At 41.5% G+C, this 17,991-nt stretch overlaps 1 protein-coding gene across 1 annotated transcript in view; it reads right to left on the reverse strand.

Annotated features, from left to right (window-relative positions):
• Nucleotides 1-17,991, reverse strand: part of LOC127676148 (SH3 domain-containing kinase-binding protein 1-like) — a gene marked incomplete at its 5' end in the record, with an annotated part of 56,235 nt that overhangs the window by 12,129 nt on the left and 26,115 nt on the right. The window contains one exon of the mRNA XM_052172114.1: nt 6,207-6,314. Coding sequence (XP_052028074.1) covers nt 6,207-6,314 — 108 coding nt within the window. The remainder of the gene's footprint in view (nt 1-6,206; nt 6,315-17,991) is intronic.

A 17,991-nucleotide genomic window follows, 5' to 3' on the forward strand; every position in this document is an offset into this window, starting at 1 on the left:
CTGTACCTTCCAGAGTTCAAACAACCAGCTGCACTGTCATCTGCACAGGAGATCCCAGGGAACCATTATATAACCTCCTCTTGGGAGAATCTCTTGCTGGTTTCCTATCTCAGTCTCTAGCCTCATTGTATGCATCTGTAGTCTCTCTTATGGTTAAACCAATCACATGCATGGCCTATTAGGGTCATCTAGGCTCTGGAATAGAGCTTCCCCACCCTGCAAGCAAGAACTTCATTATATATCCAGATCCCATGTGTAGTGGAAGGACCTGGACATCCCTTTGTCTAAAAGTGGAATATGACAGGAGCCAGCTTCATGCATCCCCCTCCCTTCTTCCTTTTCTTTTATACTAGTACACAAGGGAACAATGAACAGGAAAGGAAGCGCAGAAGAAAAAGCAGGCACATTTGACACAAGACCAAAACACAAAGAGATCCTATTTCTCTGCCGATTTTATACCATATAGACTATAGTCATGATGAAGGAGAAGCTTGGGGTACCAGCTCAAAGAAGTTCCAACTGGAAAATGAAATACCAGCCCGATAGATAATGATATGACAAATGAGATGTTCAACTGGGAGAGCAGAGGCTGTAAATACTGCCAGGAAGGAAGAGGTGATGTCATCTGGGTGGCCTGGGAAACCCACTGACGCTGTATCAATAGGCCAAACTTAGGTGACATAAGCAGCTCGATAAGCTCAGTTCCCAGAGAAACTCAATACATGAGACAGAAATGCTATAAGGGGATTATTTTTCCTAAAACTGGTTATTTGGGGGACATATATTTATTTTTTAATTTATTGGCTACATTTAGAACTTAGAAAAATTATAAGAGATCTCTGAGGGCTAATAGACATGCCTAGGAATGAGAAAAATATTGGCTAAGAACAAATTTATAAACTGGGCTGTCATTAATAGGAGCTCCCAAGAACTTGGCAAAAAGAAAAGTAGTCAGAAGTAATGCTATAAAACTCATCTATGGTGGATTAAAGCATCATGGAAACTCCTTTTGTATAAAAGTTGGAAATCTGCAAAACTGCCTGATCCAGAACAAATGTATGAGGATGTCCAGGCACAGAGCTATAACTGAGAATGTGGGAAGTCAAAGGATCATATCAGAGTGACTATCAGAGTGACTAGACATTGTTATGAACAGGAAAGATCTGTTCAGTGGTTATTATAAAAGATTTATTCACTCACTTATTTGTTTGTTCATTCATTCATTCATTCTCTGCCTGCCTGTCTCTGTGTCTGTTTCTCCCCCCAGCCTCTCACACAAGTGGACACACCTGTGCAGTCACATGGAGCTCAGAAGAGGTTACTGCATGCCTGCAGGCATCGCTCTCTACCTATTCCTTTGGAGATGGAGCCTCATGTTTCCTTGGATAGGTTGGAAGCCAGCAACCTCTGGAGACCCTCATGTCTCTGTCTTTCTCAGAATTGGAGTTACAGGCATGTAAAAGATGCCTGGCTCAAGTTTGTCTGTTTTTGTTGAGACATGGTTTCATGTATCCTAAGCTGAGTTCAAACTCAATACACACCCACAGATGAACTTCTGATCCTCTTGCCTCTATCACCTGAGTGCTGGGATTATAAGTGTATAACACCTCACTCAGATGAGGAAGGGTTGGGGATCAAACTTAGGACTCTGTCAGTAGTTAATATGGAAAGAAAAACACTGCTGTCAAAGCCAACAGAACAGTGCTCTTGTAACAATTGGGTTTAGCTGAACTCAGTATATGGCTCCCTTGGCAAAACTTTTCCTTCCATGTGTGAAGAGGGCCTCAAGCCATACCTGCCTGGCTTTTTCCAAGAAAAGTTCACTCCTCCCACAAGGGTTCTTTGTCTTCCCAGAGAAATCTAGAGTTGTAGTAGTAGTTGTTGTTGTTGTGAAACCTGGATCCTAAGAAATTAGACCCACAGTGGTGTGAGCCCAGGGCAGGCAGAGCCTTGTCTTCAAGACTGGCTAGCACTTCTCAGTTCAGGTTGCAATTAGTAAGCTGGCAGCCTGCTGCTTCCTTAAGCCTGGGAGGAGGCAAAGTGAGGCTGAGTCACAGCAGCAGAGACAGACATCTTCAGGGCAGGTTTCAAAGTCCCTGTGGCTGAGAAGCAAATGTCTCACTGTGGTATATTCACTAGGGAAACCCTTGGGCGAGCCTTAGAGGTTATTCAGGAAACCTAGCTGCACTAGAATGCACTGGAATGGCCCTGCAGCTTCTGATGATCTGCCTTCTTCTCTTAGAAGGTCCACAGCCTGAGATGTTCCTGAAACACTACCCTTCAAAGGACAATCTTGCCAAAGATTGATCCTAACCTTTGTCTCTTTCTAATGACATCAGGATGTTGTTCCTAAAAATCAGTCCTAGCTCCCTGTTACACTTCACTAACAATGACAGTGCACACACCTTGCTTCATTAGAGCTCTCCAGAATATTTCGTCTTCCATCCTGATGTTCAATTGTACTGTCAAGGCTCAAAATAAACAGTGATTGCATCTAGGTTCTCCTCTAAATAGCTTTAAAATATGCACCACGAGATCAATGAACACTCTCTCCTGGAATACCTTGAGGAAAAGCCACAGAATGCTTGTGGCTCTGAAAAGAGAATCTACTGAATGTTCTCAGGAAGAAAGTCCATCTGAAACTGCAAAGGGCCTCCTGATGACCCTCTTGAGTCCACATCCTGGCAGAAACGATGTCAGACTCAAAAGCATGCCCTGATGAGGCCTGCCAGGTCCAGAAGCCTGCTGTGGAAGACTTGCTTCCATCCATCCTGATTATTTGCAGACTGTCCTCTTTTCTGGGTGAATGATTGTAACCCCAGTCACTGGCAAGACGAGATGACATCTTCTGAAATTGGTGGCAGAAGGTTTCAGACACCATAACCCACACAGCATCTTCATGTTAATGATTCTAATCACCTTTACACTGTCAATTCAGCAAGTGGCCTCTTCTGGCTTGACCATATTGTCACCGACTCCTCAGTATTCTAGGTGCAGCAATAAAGGCTGGAATAGCAACCATAGCAACGGGTGCACAGCTATCCCATTGGTTTTCTAAGCCAGTGGGGATAAGAAAGGGATTTTCTACTTTGAAATTTCAAAAACCTAAGTGTCACATTAGACAATACCTTTTCCGCTATCTGAAAATTACTTTTCAGTTATCTGACAGGTGTGACTATTGTATCCTTAAAACTGAGTTTTCTTCTTTGTGAGGATAAAATTTAAAAAAAGAGATGATGGCTGCTTGTCTGAGGTGGCAGAGATGCCCATGGGGCTCTACAAAATATGCACGCCTCAACAAGGAGGCCATGCCATGTCCTCTCAGCGTGAACAACCTCACTCTCCTGTGGAAGCTACTTCCCTTAAGATCTTATGTAATGAAGAGCTTCTAGAACAGAGTCTATCTCTTATGAGTGAATTCATGGTCCCAGCAATATAAGACTAAGAATTTAAAGGCAGAGCACCACAATAGAGCCAACTGTAGGTTTTCTTCATTTGTCAGAAAAAAATGGTCTAGTGTTTACCTTAGTCTTCAAAACCATGTTTCTGTCACCATAAAAATGACAAACTATATGAAGGAAGGCATGTTGCTTAGCCATAGCCATTCCATGATATAAATAAACAATAACATTTTGGAATCTGTGTTTGAGTGGTTACATGATCCCCTATGGACACAAAAATACACTGTACTATATTCCTTTATATAACGGTATACTGCATATACATAACCTACATTCCTCTTCCTATTTACTATAAAATCACATTTAGATTACTTATAAGTAGCTGTTACAGGGTATTGTTAGGGAATAATTCTTTAAGTTTGTGTATGTTCAGCACAAGTTTTTAAAACCTTTCCAGTCTATGGCTGGTTCAACTATGGATATGGGGGTCTGTGGATACTTCAAAATATCATGTTACATGGTCAATACCTGCAATTTGATCTTTCAGCTTTCCTTTAAAAAATGCAAATCTGTCGGGCAGTGGTGGCGCACACCTTTAGTCCCAGCACTTGGGAGGCAGAGGCAGGCAGATTTCTGAGTTTGAGGCCAGCCTGGTCTACAGAGTTAAGTTCCAGGACAGCCAGGGCTACACAGAGAAACCCTGTCTCAAAACAAAACAAAACAAAACAAAAATGCAAATCCTATCGCCTCAGACTGAACTAATTAGATAATGAAACCTAGCAGAGTGGCCAAAGGAGGAGACTCACAACAAAGGATTTTCCAGACTCAAACGTGGGTGAGGAAGGGGACCACAATCCTGTGGATGGGCCTGTGCTCCACTCACTGAGGCCCAGCCACAGGGAGACTCCTTCAGGAAGCCCTGCAGGCCAGCCTTGCTGCCTAATTCTGAGTCAACAAGGGCAGCAACCGTATGCTTCATTTCTATTTATCTACCATGAAGGCCAGCCCAGGGAAAAGTTTCCAAAAATACTGAGGGAATGACTGAAAACTCAAACACAATTGTCAGGCAACAAACAGATCCAGGAAAAATATGAGAAACAGCATGAAGAGTGTGTGAGTCTTTGCTTGGTTATCTCTATAAATACATTTTACATGTCACTGGATATCTTTTTTAATGGCTACTTGTCAAAATTTTTAGCCTCATTTAGATTCCCAGGGAAATTAACCAAGATATCAAGATACTGAGTTGATTTGGTCAGATGAAGCAAAAAAAGAACCAGAGTTTCTATTTTGGCATTATATCATAGTTGTGGCTAGTTTCCCCCTCCCCTTACAGATAGTAATTATAACTACTAGAATGGTTAATGTGTACAGGAAAATTTATTTACTACTGGATACATTTTGAGGCATCTCCCAAGATTATGCCCTTAGATCATCGAATGAGTGTGAAATCCATAGCCATGCTTTTAATACACTTTAATAGCTTGCTTTTTTTCTGTTTACATAAGAAATATGTTGTAGTCTATACATGTCAATCCCTCTTGGTATTTTAACCAGAGCTCTGGAGAATCTAAATCCTGCTTCTTCAGGCCTTTTTGGAATCTTGATGCTCAAAGTGTGATCAATGGATCGGCAGTGTCATCATTACCTGGGAGTTTGTTAGAGATGTTAGAACAATACTACCTTTTTAAATAAGTACATCCATTCATCTAAACAGCATAGATACCATTAAGTGGTGGTGTGACAAACTACTAGCACTGTAGGTATCCTTACCAAATATCATCTCAGGAATGGTGATGTATCAAAGTCGATGTGATAGTTAATATTGTCAATTAGATGAGATCTACAATCACTTAGGAGATGAACCTCTACAATCACGTAGGAGACAAACCTCTACACATGTCTATTAGGAAGTCTCCCTTTAGTTCTTAGCATGCCCTTAGACCAGCTGTTGCCACGATGGACTGTAATCTCCCAACTGTGAGCCAAAATAAACCCCTACTTTCATAAGTTGTTCCTGTCAAATACTTTGTTACAACAACCAGAAAAGTGAATAATACAGTCAGGTTTAGCCTGGTCCAAGAACAGAACCCTCCCTGGAACTGAAGGGACTCTAGACCTGAAATCAGGCAAAAGCTTCAGTAAAAGGCTGTGAGGTAGAGAAGAGGATAGGTAGATGAGATCAAACAGCTGTCCCTTCATACTGTAAAGAATTTCCAGTTATCACCATTTTTTGTTACATCATTAGCAGAGAAACAATACAGAAGGAGTAAGGCAAAAAGACTGGGTCATCTAAACAGTAGCCATCATCGAACCAGTTCCCACAAAGAAAGAGACAACCTGGGGGAGATGTATAAATATGCATTTAAGTATATGTATACACATATGCAAATATAATATAAAATTAGCAAGCTGTGCTCTCCATTCTTAGTCTCAAAATACAATTTTCAGCAACTTTAAATATTGGCTACTTCAGCACCCCCAAAGACTGTGTTATATAAAACTGGAGGTATTTTCTTACTATGTAGGACATCCAGGGTTCTGGCAGCTTTCCCGAGAATTTCAATGGGCCAGGTACTGCTTTAAGTACTCTATATCCATTAAACTCTGGAGAGCAGTCAGCAGCTGGTATGATGAGCTTGTCCTATGGCAGCCAGGGGCTCAGAACCCAAGCCCGTTAAACGTTTAAATGTCACTGCTCTTTTATTTCATACCAAAAGTTCTCTACCTCCCAAGTCTTATTATCATTGAAGCCACAATTCTGACAGAAAGGGAGACAATGAGATCAAAGCCAGGGAGACTTACATTCCCTTCCTTGTCAAAGTCTGGTGGAAGTAACTTCACGAAGTTGTCAGGAAACACTCCTCGTCTGCCATTGAGCTCTCCTTCCCACCAGCCTACATCGATGCAGTCCTAGAAACAGTGCAATGGAAAGTAAGACATGGCGGGCAGAAAGTGGTGGGATCCTGTTATGGAAGAGTAGAAGCTCTTTTTTTCTTTCTTTGCTTTGTGGTACTGGGGATGGAACCTAGGAACCTATATATACTAGGCAAATGTTCTACCTTTCACATATATGCCTGGCCCAAAGAATTCATTCCTTCAGGGTATTATCAATGTGACAATTTACTAATTTAGCATGGAGTTCAAAGTCAGGAAGAATAATACACAGTACCAGTAGGTTTCAAAGCTCAGCTGGCATTTCAGATGCCCTAAATCTAGTCCTCCTTTCATTTGTTTTTAACTTCGTTTTGGTTTTTGTTTGTTTGTTTGTCTGTTTCTTTGTTTGTTTTTGGAGACTAGATCTCATGTAATTCAGACAGTCCTTGAAGTATTGATCCTCTTGACTCTACCTCATGAGTGCCAGGATCTCAGGTATGTCTAAGTCACCATGTCCAGCTTAAAGTTGCCTTTTTTTATTTCCTTAAAAATGAGAGAATACACATTTTTTCATTTCAATTTTACCGAAACAACAGTATTTCATTAATTGCAAAGGTAGCTTAGAAAACACCACTTACACAAACATCCTCTTTGATAGATTGCCACAATGCTTGTCAAACTTTAAAAGGGCTTTGTGACAGCCACCAAGAATAAGAAGAAAAACGTTACATTTTACTCGAGTTCATTAGCATACAGGTCCTTCACCTTCTTTTGATATCAACAGGGCACAGATGCGTCTATAACCTAGTCACCATAACCTACTTATTCATTTAGATCTCAGAATATTTTCTATTCCACCCACCAATTAAATGCTTCTTCGATAGTTATTTTGTGCTGTACACTGCACCACAGCAGTGGCTGTATAGAGGGCACTGAGCAAGATTTGTAAGAACTTCACCTTTTCCAGGCTTCTACCCTGAAACCCCTAGGCATGCAACTGCAGGCCACAGAACCACTCCCCCAGATCTTTTGAGAACCACTCCCTCTAGATCTTTTGAGTACAACGCCCATTCTGTGATCTAAAGCAAGACAGCAAAGATCCCTATTGCTTTCCAGTGCATGTTTGACATACATACAACTGTCAAATAAATATCATACCCTTGAATTAAAATAAAACTGCTAAGGTCTAGCTGAAACCAAAGTGAGTGAACATTTTTTCAGAAAGTACTGACAACACAAACCTTTAAAAGTTATACTCAAAGTAAGATGATGGTCAAGAAAGAAGGACTTCTGCTCAGGAGCTGTAGAGATATTCCATCAACCTCTAAATCAGGGATAGAGACAAGGAGGGTCCAAGAACTAGAGGGCCATGGATTTGTGGTTCACACAGGTCTTGCTGGAGTGGACATTCCAACAAGGTAGGCTGTACAGCATCTTTTTTCACCTTTATGCTCTTCAGCCCCTTGCACAATGGTCCCCCATGATAAATGTGCACTTTGAGGAAGACTAATGAATTTGGCCTAACCCTGCTGCAGGTGAAATTACCGTCTTCCCCTCCCTTGTGATATTGGTGACAGAAGTCTTCCTTTAGAAAACAATGCAGATTTTGGAGATCATCTTTGGTCATGAACTGAAGCACCAAGTTCAGATTTACCCAGAGCAAAACACTTCCAACAAGAGAGAATGCTGATCTTTCCAGAAAGTTACAATAAATCCAGGTAAGTAGTTTAGATCTGTCCCTTGTTATGTCAGCCTCTAATCAATCCCCAAAGAAGACATTGTGGTAGCATAGCTTGATGGCTTCTAAGAACATTATAAATGTTATCAATAATACCACAAAACCTTACAAAGTAGGCAGGGGGTTGGATTTTTTTTTTATAATGAACCAACCCTTAGAAATTCTTTCAATCCTGCTTCTAAGGATATCCCTGGAACATCTTCCATCTTCTCTTTCTGCTTGTGTCCTTAACTTCAAAATTCAGCTTGAAATGTACCTTTAGGCAGGCAAATATGATGACTATCTTCTTTTCTGTGCTAACCATACTCCATTCAACCAATATCTATTAAGTGCTAAAGCACATTAAAGTTCTGTAGGTACTAAACTTTAAACATGTAGTCTCATGATACCTACTCCCAGAGCCTAGAGATGCCTGTGGAAAACAGACATGCAGTATCCCATAGTACTGTTTGGGTAAGAGTTCTTCACCATATGCTCTGGTAGGAAAAAAAAAAACCAGAAATCATTATCAGCTTTTCAAATCATCTCAAATCTTTGTATGTGAGGAGGGTTTGCTTATGTGAGGACTGGGCTTCCGTTTTCTTTCATTTTGGCTCATTTGATACTGAATCATATCCAACAAAGACATGCAAATATTGATTAGTGCTACATTTTTTAAAGTTCCTAAATAGTATGAAACGGTTTTTCACTTCAGCTTCAATCAAACAGTACCCCAACAATCATTTTATTTTTTGTGTGAGGAAAAAAGAAGTAATATGCAAGAGCCTATCCAGCATCACTTGAGAACTCAAGCACCTCTACATGGGGAAACCAGTACATAACAATGACATGTTTATCATGTCTTCCAGTAGCAAAGGGTTCAGTGGCTTCAGTGGGTTATCTAAACTCTGCTTCTAAAGGAAAGTGCTAGCATATAATTATCATGTAATATAAAGCAAGAGCCAGAAAGTACAAAGGACAGACACAATATGTCTATTGTTCTGATGAGTATAAGAAAAAACAAGATCCACAATGAGATCAACAGAGACACAAAAGAAAACTGCCAGGGTGGTTGTGGATGAAGGGGAGCCAAGGAAGGAGGCTGCTACAGAACAGACACCAGGCACAGGGCCGGATATGCAGAGGGGATTAGCGATTTACGGACAACAAAAGCATTTTCCTCTAGCAATGAAGCTAACTTACAAGAAACTGGGGCAGTGTCTGTGTGTATGTGTGTGTGTGTGTGTGTGTGTGTGTGTGTGTGTGTGTGTGTGTTGGGGGACTGATGGCAAAGTGATAAGTGGAAATAAGTCCTTTACCATACGGCAGACAAAAGAACTAGGTTTTTGATGGCAGTGATGAAGAGAGAATTATTCATATGAGGACTGCACTTCCAGAAGTATAAAACAGCAGAGAATTCTATTTATTTGAGGACCTAAAATGTACAAGATAGGAGAGTAATTCGGCAGTAAGAGGGAAACCATCTTGTCCTCATGGGACTCTCAAGCTTAGTGCCTCACGGGAAAAGCAGTCACAGTGAACCCAAACAACAAGGAAACACTGTCCTGGAGGTTTGGCTGGACTTAAGAATAAGTAAGAATCTGGGAAGTCTGGAGCAGTGAGAAGTGAGGCCATGAGAAGGTTAATGACTAGATCACTGAATGTGAAGAAACGGAAGCAAGAGAGCAGGAAGCTGATCACAGCAGTGAACATCCAAGAACTGGGGCTGCGTGCGCACGCCAGAATCTACGGTCCTTAGCTGAGAGCAGAGGCAATGCGATTCTCAGTAGTGACAGGGACAGAATAGAGAAATGGGTAGTCAAAGACATATAAGTCCAGAACTTATTCAGGGTGAAAGTGGTTATGTCCTCAAAGTAAAGAACCTAGTGAAGTTAGGAATTCAGGCAGTAGCTGACCATTGAGGAAAGAGAAAATATGACCAAAATACTATAATTTCTTCCCAAACACGAGGCACTACTAATAATGAAAACAGCCATAGACGAAGATGCCAGTCACTCTAGAAGATTTTCAGTGTCTAAGAAGGAGAGAAGGGGCAGCACAGGCCTGTGAATGAAGCAGATGGTAGAAGGGAAATAAAGAACAGCCACGATCAAGGTGGCCCACCTGTGCATCCCAGTATAGCTATGCACGCAATCCAATGTATTTATATGTGACAGTGTCATGTCACCATGTCAAAAGGTTGGTCCCACAGGATAGATAAAAGCTTCTGGAAAAATGATGTTCAGTAATAAGCTCTACTGGCATCAAAGAAGTGGCAGGGAGAACTGAAACCTTAGGAAGAAAATGAAAAGATATTCTATTTCTGACAAAGAATGTTCACTCTTCCGTGATCAAGTCCTCAACAGAATGTCAAAAATGGTTTGTCTATTTCTCATAGCCAGACAGAGTATCCAGTAGAATAGGATATTCTTCTTCATGAAATGCAAATGCCTACTTTTCTTATAAGAACAACAGAACTGAGTCTTGGGAATGTTATAGCCTAGTGCTATGCTTTGGGTTAGCTGCATATCACTAGGAATAAATAAGGAAGACATGGTAGCACACAAACTTGCCATGCCACATTTTGTCTGATATGTTTTTAAATTTTTGAATTAAAATAGGATTCTATCGCTTTCCCCTTCCCTTTCTCCCTCCAGGTCCTCTTGGGTTTTTATCTATTTCTTCTTACGTAAGATCTTTATAAAGTCCAGTGTGCCGCCGATGGTTGTTGTAATTATTACTGGGATTGTATAGGCTAGTCTATGTATCTAAGGGATAATACAGCCATAATACTTCTTGAGACAAGGTCTTACCTGGTTCAGGTTAGCTTCAGACTTAGTATGTAGCTGAGGATGACCTCTTGATTCTCCTGCTTCAAACTCCCAAGTGCTAGGACTACAGGTTTGCACTACACCCTGGATACACATGAAACCGGGGATTGAATCCATAGCTTTGTGAACAACAGGTAAGTGTTCTACCACCTGAGCTGTGATCCCAGCACAAGGACACGTCTTAATTAAACCCCCATGCTATTACCCTGTGAAGCCCTGCCACTCACATCATTTCTGAGCACTGATATACCACTCTTACTCCCTTCTTCCCAGGATGGACTAATTCTAGACCCTGGCAAGAGCTCATTCTTGGAAAGGGAACAAAGGGATGTAAGCCAAGGTCCTACAGTGTGTCTGAAGGAGGAGGCTCTACCCAGACTGTAATATCTTGCCTCAGTCTGTTGAGTGATGCCAGCACAGCCCCAGGGAACCTGGATGAAGCACTTTAGTGCTCCACACAGCTATTGTGCCAGGGACCAGCTGAGCGTATCAGAGACAACCTGTTGCCACAGTGAGGTCCATCTAAGCAGGAAGTAGAAATGAGACTGGATATATTTACCTTGGGCTAGTCACTTCAAACCTTGAGAAAAGACAAATTTGCAACCTGGTTTGTAATCTGATTAAAAAAACATACTATGATCTCATCTTGAGCTCCTTTGTTTAAAGGGCAAAGGGATCTATCAGACAGCTGGCTCTCAAATCTGGCTGCACATTAAAATTATTTGGGAATTTAAGTGCCCAAGGCCTAGGCCAAACCCTACATCAGTTACATCATAACTTGGAATAGGAGAATGCAAAAAATCTGTGCTTTAAAAAAAGCTCCTGGGGAATTCCAAAGGTAAATAGATTTTTTTTTTTAAATGTCAATTCAGATTTTAAAATTCTGGGGCAAGTTTGAGATCCAGGACTTCTAACAGTTTCCCCGATTGCTTGACTGCTGCTAGTTTGTGGACATATATTGAGTTCTCAAAATGGGTAAACTTTTTCTTTTTTTAAAGCAAGGAGCCATCTTTATACTGCAGCTACCAAAAACCCAATAAAGTATATGGGTTCTGCTCTGTCTAAATGGATAAACAGGTGGATGGTCTAAACTTTCTTTAAAATGTACAAAGTATGGATCGTTGGGTCCTTTGTAGAAAGGGGAAAAATTCCCACAGAAGGAGATACAGAGACAAAAGGTGGATCAGAGTCTGAGGGAAAGACCATCCAGAGACTACCCCACCTAGTGATCCATCCCATATACAGTTACAAAGCCCACAAGTACTTGCTGACTGGAGCTGGATATAGCTGTCACCTGGGAGGCTCTGCTAGTGCATGACAAATACAGAGGGGGACACTCTCAGCCAACCATTGAACTGAGCACAGGGTTCCCAATGGGGGAGCTAGAGAAAGGACCCAAGGAGCTGAAGGGGTTTGCAGAGCCATAGGAGGAACAACGATATGAGCCACCCAGTACTCCCAGAGCTCCCAGGGACAAGACATCAACCAGATATTACACTTGGTGTTACCCATGGCTCCAGATGCATAGGCAGCAGAGGATGGCCTTGTTAGACACCAAAGGGAGGAGAGGCCCTTGGTCCTGGAAAGACTTGAAGACATAGTATAGAGGAATACCAGGACAGGGAAGTGGGGTGTGTGTGAGGGTTGATTGGGGAACAGGGGGAGGGGAGATGGCTTATGAGATTTGGGGGGGGGGACCAAGAAAGGGGACATTTGAAATGTAAATAAAGAATATATCTAAAAAAATGTTTTTCTATACCCCTCAATTGTCATTTTGTTAAAATTTAAGTCACTAATTTTCTGAGACGTTTATACAAGAAGTACTGTATTTATACCATTTCAACCCCTCTCTCTCCCTCTCACTCCTCTTATGCTTCCTCTCCCTCTCAAACTCATGACCTCTTCTTTTGAAATTATTATTGCTCTATTATACATATGTGTACATACATGCATATACACACAGCCTACTGGCACATGTGCAACAGAATCCCTATAACTAAGGCTGAAATAATATTACACAAGAGTGATCAGGAATACTGTAAGAGCCAGACGACATGGATGCCTGCTGTTTGATAGTATATATTTGATATAACAATGGAAGTTGTACCAATACAACTTCAACAATTTCAACAATATGGTTGCCTAAACAACACCCGCACAATGACAACACTAATTAATATGCCTGGGTTGGAAATTTCCTAAGGCCTGCTCCTAGATGAAGAGTAACAGGCAATCAATGGCTGCTGAGAGCAGGGTCATCAGTTTTCTTCAGGAATGAGTCACCAGGTGGTCAGCCCTGAATATGTGTACACTTCCATTTTCTGACAATAGAAGTGGAATCAAGTTAAACAGAAACAGGATAGTTCCCTAAGGTAAGCTTTACACACACACACACACACACACATATACTTACTGATCTTTACTTAATTTTAAAGTATCTATAGTTACAGAAAAAAAAATTAAAAAGCACCCTCAAAAGATCACATTTTGAGGGGGCATCACATTTTCCTCAGAAATTATAAAGGTCTTGTTTGAGTTCAAAGGGAAATATGCAGCTTAGGAAATCATATGTCAATCACCAAAACGCAAAGGTAAGAATAGATTCACCACCTTGTCCTAATCAAAGAGAAGACCTACTGTAATCAAGCCTGCCTAGTGGTTAGCGGACTCCCTAGCACCAACTTTCTGGAAATTATCCAGCACGGCTACTTGTGTGAGCATCTCAGTGGCTGAGTAATGATTTGAGGAGAAATTGAGTGTTGTCCAATTCCAGCAAGGCTGTCAAGTGGGTTTCAGAGTGCCCGATGAGTGCCTCACTGACGAGAAAGAATTGCTGTCAAAGATTTCCTAAGGAGTGTCTTGTGCACAGAGCTTGGAAGAGGCTGCATATACGCTCTGTGGAGGCTGAAGCCCAGAAACAACTCTGCTCTGCTTTCTTCTGTTAACACCTTCCCAAGAGATGCAAGGATGCTGTATGGTTGGGACTGCTGCTCAGAATCCCCTGACCCCAGAAGCCAGCTACTAACATCCACAGCAGAGTTCATGAAGTAGCAAGGAGAAGAGAGGCCTAGATCTGGTCTCCATGTTGGAAGAAATGCTTGCAGACCAGAGATCATTGAAAAGTAGGACCCAGAAATATAAGAAACAGTCCTCCTCAGGAAAATGACACAAGTCCACTCAGGAAACTGCCATATTCAAATGTCGTTCGTTCTTCTGTGGTTCTAGGAAGCCCATCCACTCCTAACAACTCCTGGCCTTTTTAGGCAATGATTTATATACTTTTCTATACTAATGACTGAAGTTTTTTCATTTAACATATTTATTGTATAACCGAATGAATAGCAAATAAAATCAGCACATTTGCATATGGTGGTGTCTGAAAACTGCACTTAGAAATGCTGTAACAGCTATCCAAATCAAAGCTGCTTCTTTACATGATAGGTTATTTATGGTTACAGGTTCTCAAAAGAGCCTGGGTTTTGTTATCTTCCTAGAAAGAGGATTGGGTTTTATTATGGAGGGAGAGTTACTTACTGATCAGCCTGGCCAGTCCAAGCTTGGTTTGGGGCTTTGTTAGACTAGGCCCAGTCCAGCATGATTCCTATGTCTGAATTTCTCCTAGGTTCTCAACTGAATGCTAGAGATGTTCAGCATCCCTCATTTTTCTACCACATATGACCAGAACTGTGATGTCTCTGACCACTGGTGGGCTCTGGGATGCCTGCACAGCTCCTAGCCCTCCGAGTTCTTTCTTTCTCCACAGTCTAATGGAGTCTTGATGTGGTGTGACCTAGTATAATATTGGGATAAAATCCAAAGAGAGTCTAGATCCAAGATCCATAGACTTCTAGAATTATTTCTATGCCTCACTTCTCTACAATACTGCACTGAGCAAATTTGAGCCTTCTCCACAGCTTGCATTACATTTTCTCTTCCGTCTGTCCCATGAGACTGCTGTTCCTTGTTTGGGCTCTGCCCTACACTGTAATTTATAAAACACCCCAGGCAAAAAGTCACGTTAATGTTCTCCTTCTCTCCGAGATCATGCCCATGTATTATACACTGTTCAATGGCTCTAAACAGCTGCTCTGTGCATTTTGTTAAATTTCAGAGTTCTCTACAGCAAGGAAAGAGATTTATCTAATACCCTTCACTCTGGTGTTGATACAACCAGAAATTATAATCTTTTTTTATTGAATATCATCTTCACTTACATTGCCAATGGTAAAACCTTTCCCGATTCCCCCCTCCCCCCCCCCCCAGTTATATTCTTTTTAAAGGACTGGCTCTTTAATTGGAGTGAATTAATTGTATTTGAGGCTCGAGAGAGCTCTAAGGTTTATCTTCCCTAATCTGAGCTATTGCAAGGGAGGATTCTATCGTAGAGTTCCTTCTTCCATTTTCTAACAAAGAAGGTGAAATACTCTAAGATAAAGCAGAGCCTCTGTTAAGCATCTTAATACTGGGAAATAAATGCACCACCCAACCCTTTTCTGGCGATGTGCACATAGAAAATGATACTGCATGTGTAGCAGAGTGCTAGAGGCCAAAGGCTGATGGAAGCCATCATCTGGGGCTGGAGGAGGGAAATTCCAACCACCTTTGAATGAATGTGCCTTCCCAGGCTGAGCTGATCATTTCCTTACCCTCTCACAGCCTGTTCACAGTACATGGGTTAGGAAATGCTACAGAACTTAACCTTTAGTTTAAGGACCCTAAGAAATGAAGACAAGCAGCCCAACCTAAATCTCAGTCCCTACAGAGCAGTGATTCTCAGTCTTCCTAATGCTGAAACCCTTTAATACAGTTCCTCATGTTGTGCTGACTCCCAAGGATAAAGTTATTCATTGCTACTTCATGACTGTAATTTTGCTATTGTTATGAACTGTAAGGTAAATATCTGTCTTTTCCGGTCATTTTAGGTGATCTCTGCAAAGGGTCATTTGATCTCCAAAAGGATCATGACACACAAGTTGAAAACCACAGCCATAGAGAGACCAGAGCTCCCACATGCACGAAGAGTCACAGACCAGAATGATGAAGGCCTAAGGATTTAGACAGAAGATTATCAAAAGCAGAAGGCCCAAAGGTCTCGGTGATAACAGCTACCTTCCCTCTCTTGCAAAAGGTGCTTCTTCCTGGAGCCTCTTCAGAGACCAGCATCTAACAGAGGCTGTCCCGTTGGCCTAGCTCCAGGCTCAGTGCCCACTGGGCACCTCCTGGGGTTGTCAGGGCTTGGTTGTATAGCTGGAAGATAACTGAATGAAAATGAGGACCTGACCAGTCCTAGGTATGGTTGAGGGGAAGGGTTTATTGTAAATGTGAGGGAGAAAACATTCAGAGGCATCTGGAAGGGTCCAGACTGGACATGGCCAGCAGACTGAACCGGGCCATGAGAGGAGACAGAGTAGGGAGAGCAAGAGAGTGAGAGAAGGGAGGGGGACAAGAGAGGAACCAAGAGCCAAGAGAGCATATAGTCAAAATGACAGAGGACTATAGGATCACATGTTGGGGTTAAGCGAGGTCCAGCCCATGGGCTGGAGAGGTTGAGGGTATGGGTGAGACGTGCTGGAAAGAGCTACAGGTATCGAGACCTGTATGTCCCAGGTTCTCTGAGACCTGACAATAAACAAATATATATATATATATATTTGTTTATTTTATATTTATATAAAATAATAACATTTATATATTTATATATATGTATATATATATAAAGATTTTTAGCTTCATCTGAGGAACATATTCTTAAGTCTTCTCAAAAAATGTTTATGCTTTAGCCTTTTTTCTGAATAACAATAAAATACCTTCTCTCTCCATAAGGCTGCTTTTGAATGCCAGAGCTCACATGGAAAGGATATGATACAGACAGGGTCTTTCCCAGGTCTTTGTGATCTGACTTTAAGCATGGAAAGCAATATAAACTGCCCGAGAGCATGAGAGGAAGCCATTCACAAGATAAAAACATCATTTAGGGTCACTTTCACATTTCTTTCTGCCCTTTGAAACAAAAGCCATTATTTGAACTTATGTAACAGTAAGTTTTCACAGACATTCTTCATTTTTTCTTTGCTTGGTAGTTTATACTGAGATGACTGCTGTACGGTCAGTCTTCAAAGCGACTTCCAATAGCATCTGTGCTTCCCCTACAACACACAGCTAAGTGCAGCTTCCTTTTCAAGGACACATCCTGGTGTTGACTTCTCATTCTCATTCATATTTAGAGAAATCTACGACCACTGCACTCAAAAGCATGTCTTCCTTCCATTAAAAGGACTGCAGCCATGGCAGGAAATCATTTTGCCACATTGATAAAGACGGTGCTTTTCCCACAGCACCTTTCCTTGCATTTTGAGAGATTTTCTTAGCTGCCCCATCATCTTGAGGATGTGCAAAGAGGGTGGTAGATTGGAAAGAGGTATTTACACTCATTGCACAGGAAAAGTCTGGGAAGGAAGGAACGGGCTAAAGGGCACAGGTGTGCTCATGCTGGAGGTCAGAACCACCAAGACAGCTGAGGGAGCCAGAAGGAAATTCCTGCTTTCTGTTTGCATTCTCCACTGGGACCAATCTGCATTGCTTTTAGAAGTTTTTTTTTTCCTTCCCCATTTGGAAAGCTTATTTGGTGGCCTAATAAACTGTGCGCAGCAGCCTTTTTATCTACACTTAGATGATTTAGCCAGTGCAGTGGGTGAACATTACAGATCTCAGGCTGAACTCCAGCTCTCTGCTGGGTTTACCTTCATCTAGAGGATTGTGACAACATCTGCCACTCACCATGGGGGAGAAAGGACACAGAGGCAGAGGCAATGTAAGAGATTAATGACTTCATACTACAAAGGAATTTCAGGAAGACTTCGGATAAAACTAAGGTCTTGCAATGTATGCAACTATTTACTGGCCAGAGACTAGAAGAACACTGTGACTCTGGCGCCTATGTAGTCAAACCAGACCCACAAATAATCCACTTACTGTCTTGGAAAAAGCAAAATGTTCAATTTTGCTGACATCCAATTTTACATTGTTTTTTTGTATGTGTAGACTGCCTAACAACTCTCCTACATGTTCATGAATAACTATGTTTTGCATTTCATGTGTAAATTTATCATTTATTTAGAATTAGATTTTGCATAGCATGTTGGGTTTAGATTAAATTTCATGTTTT

Source organism: Apodemus sylvaticus, unplaced genomic scaffold, assembly GCF_947179515.1.
Source record: "Apodemus sylvaticus unplaced genomic scaffold, mApoSyl1.1 scaffold_378, whole genome shotgun sequence".
Lineage (NCBI taxonomy): Eukaryota > Metazoa > Chordata > Mammalia > Rodentia > Muridae > Apodemus > Apodemus sylvaticus.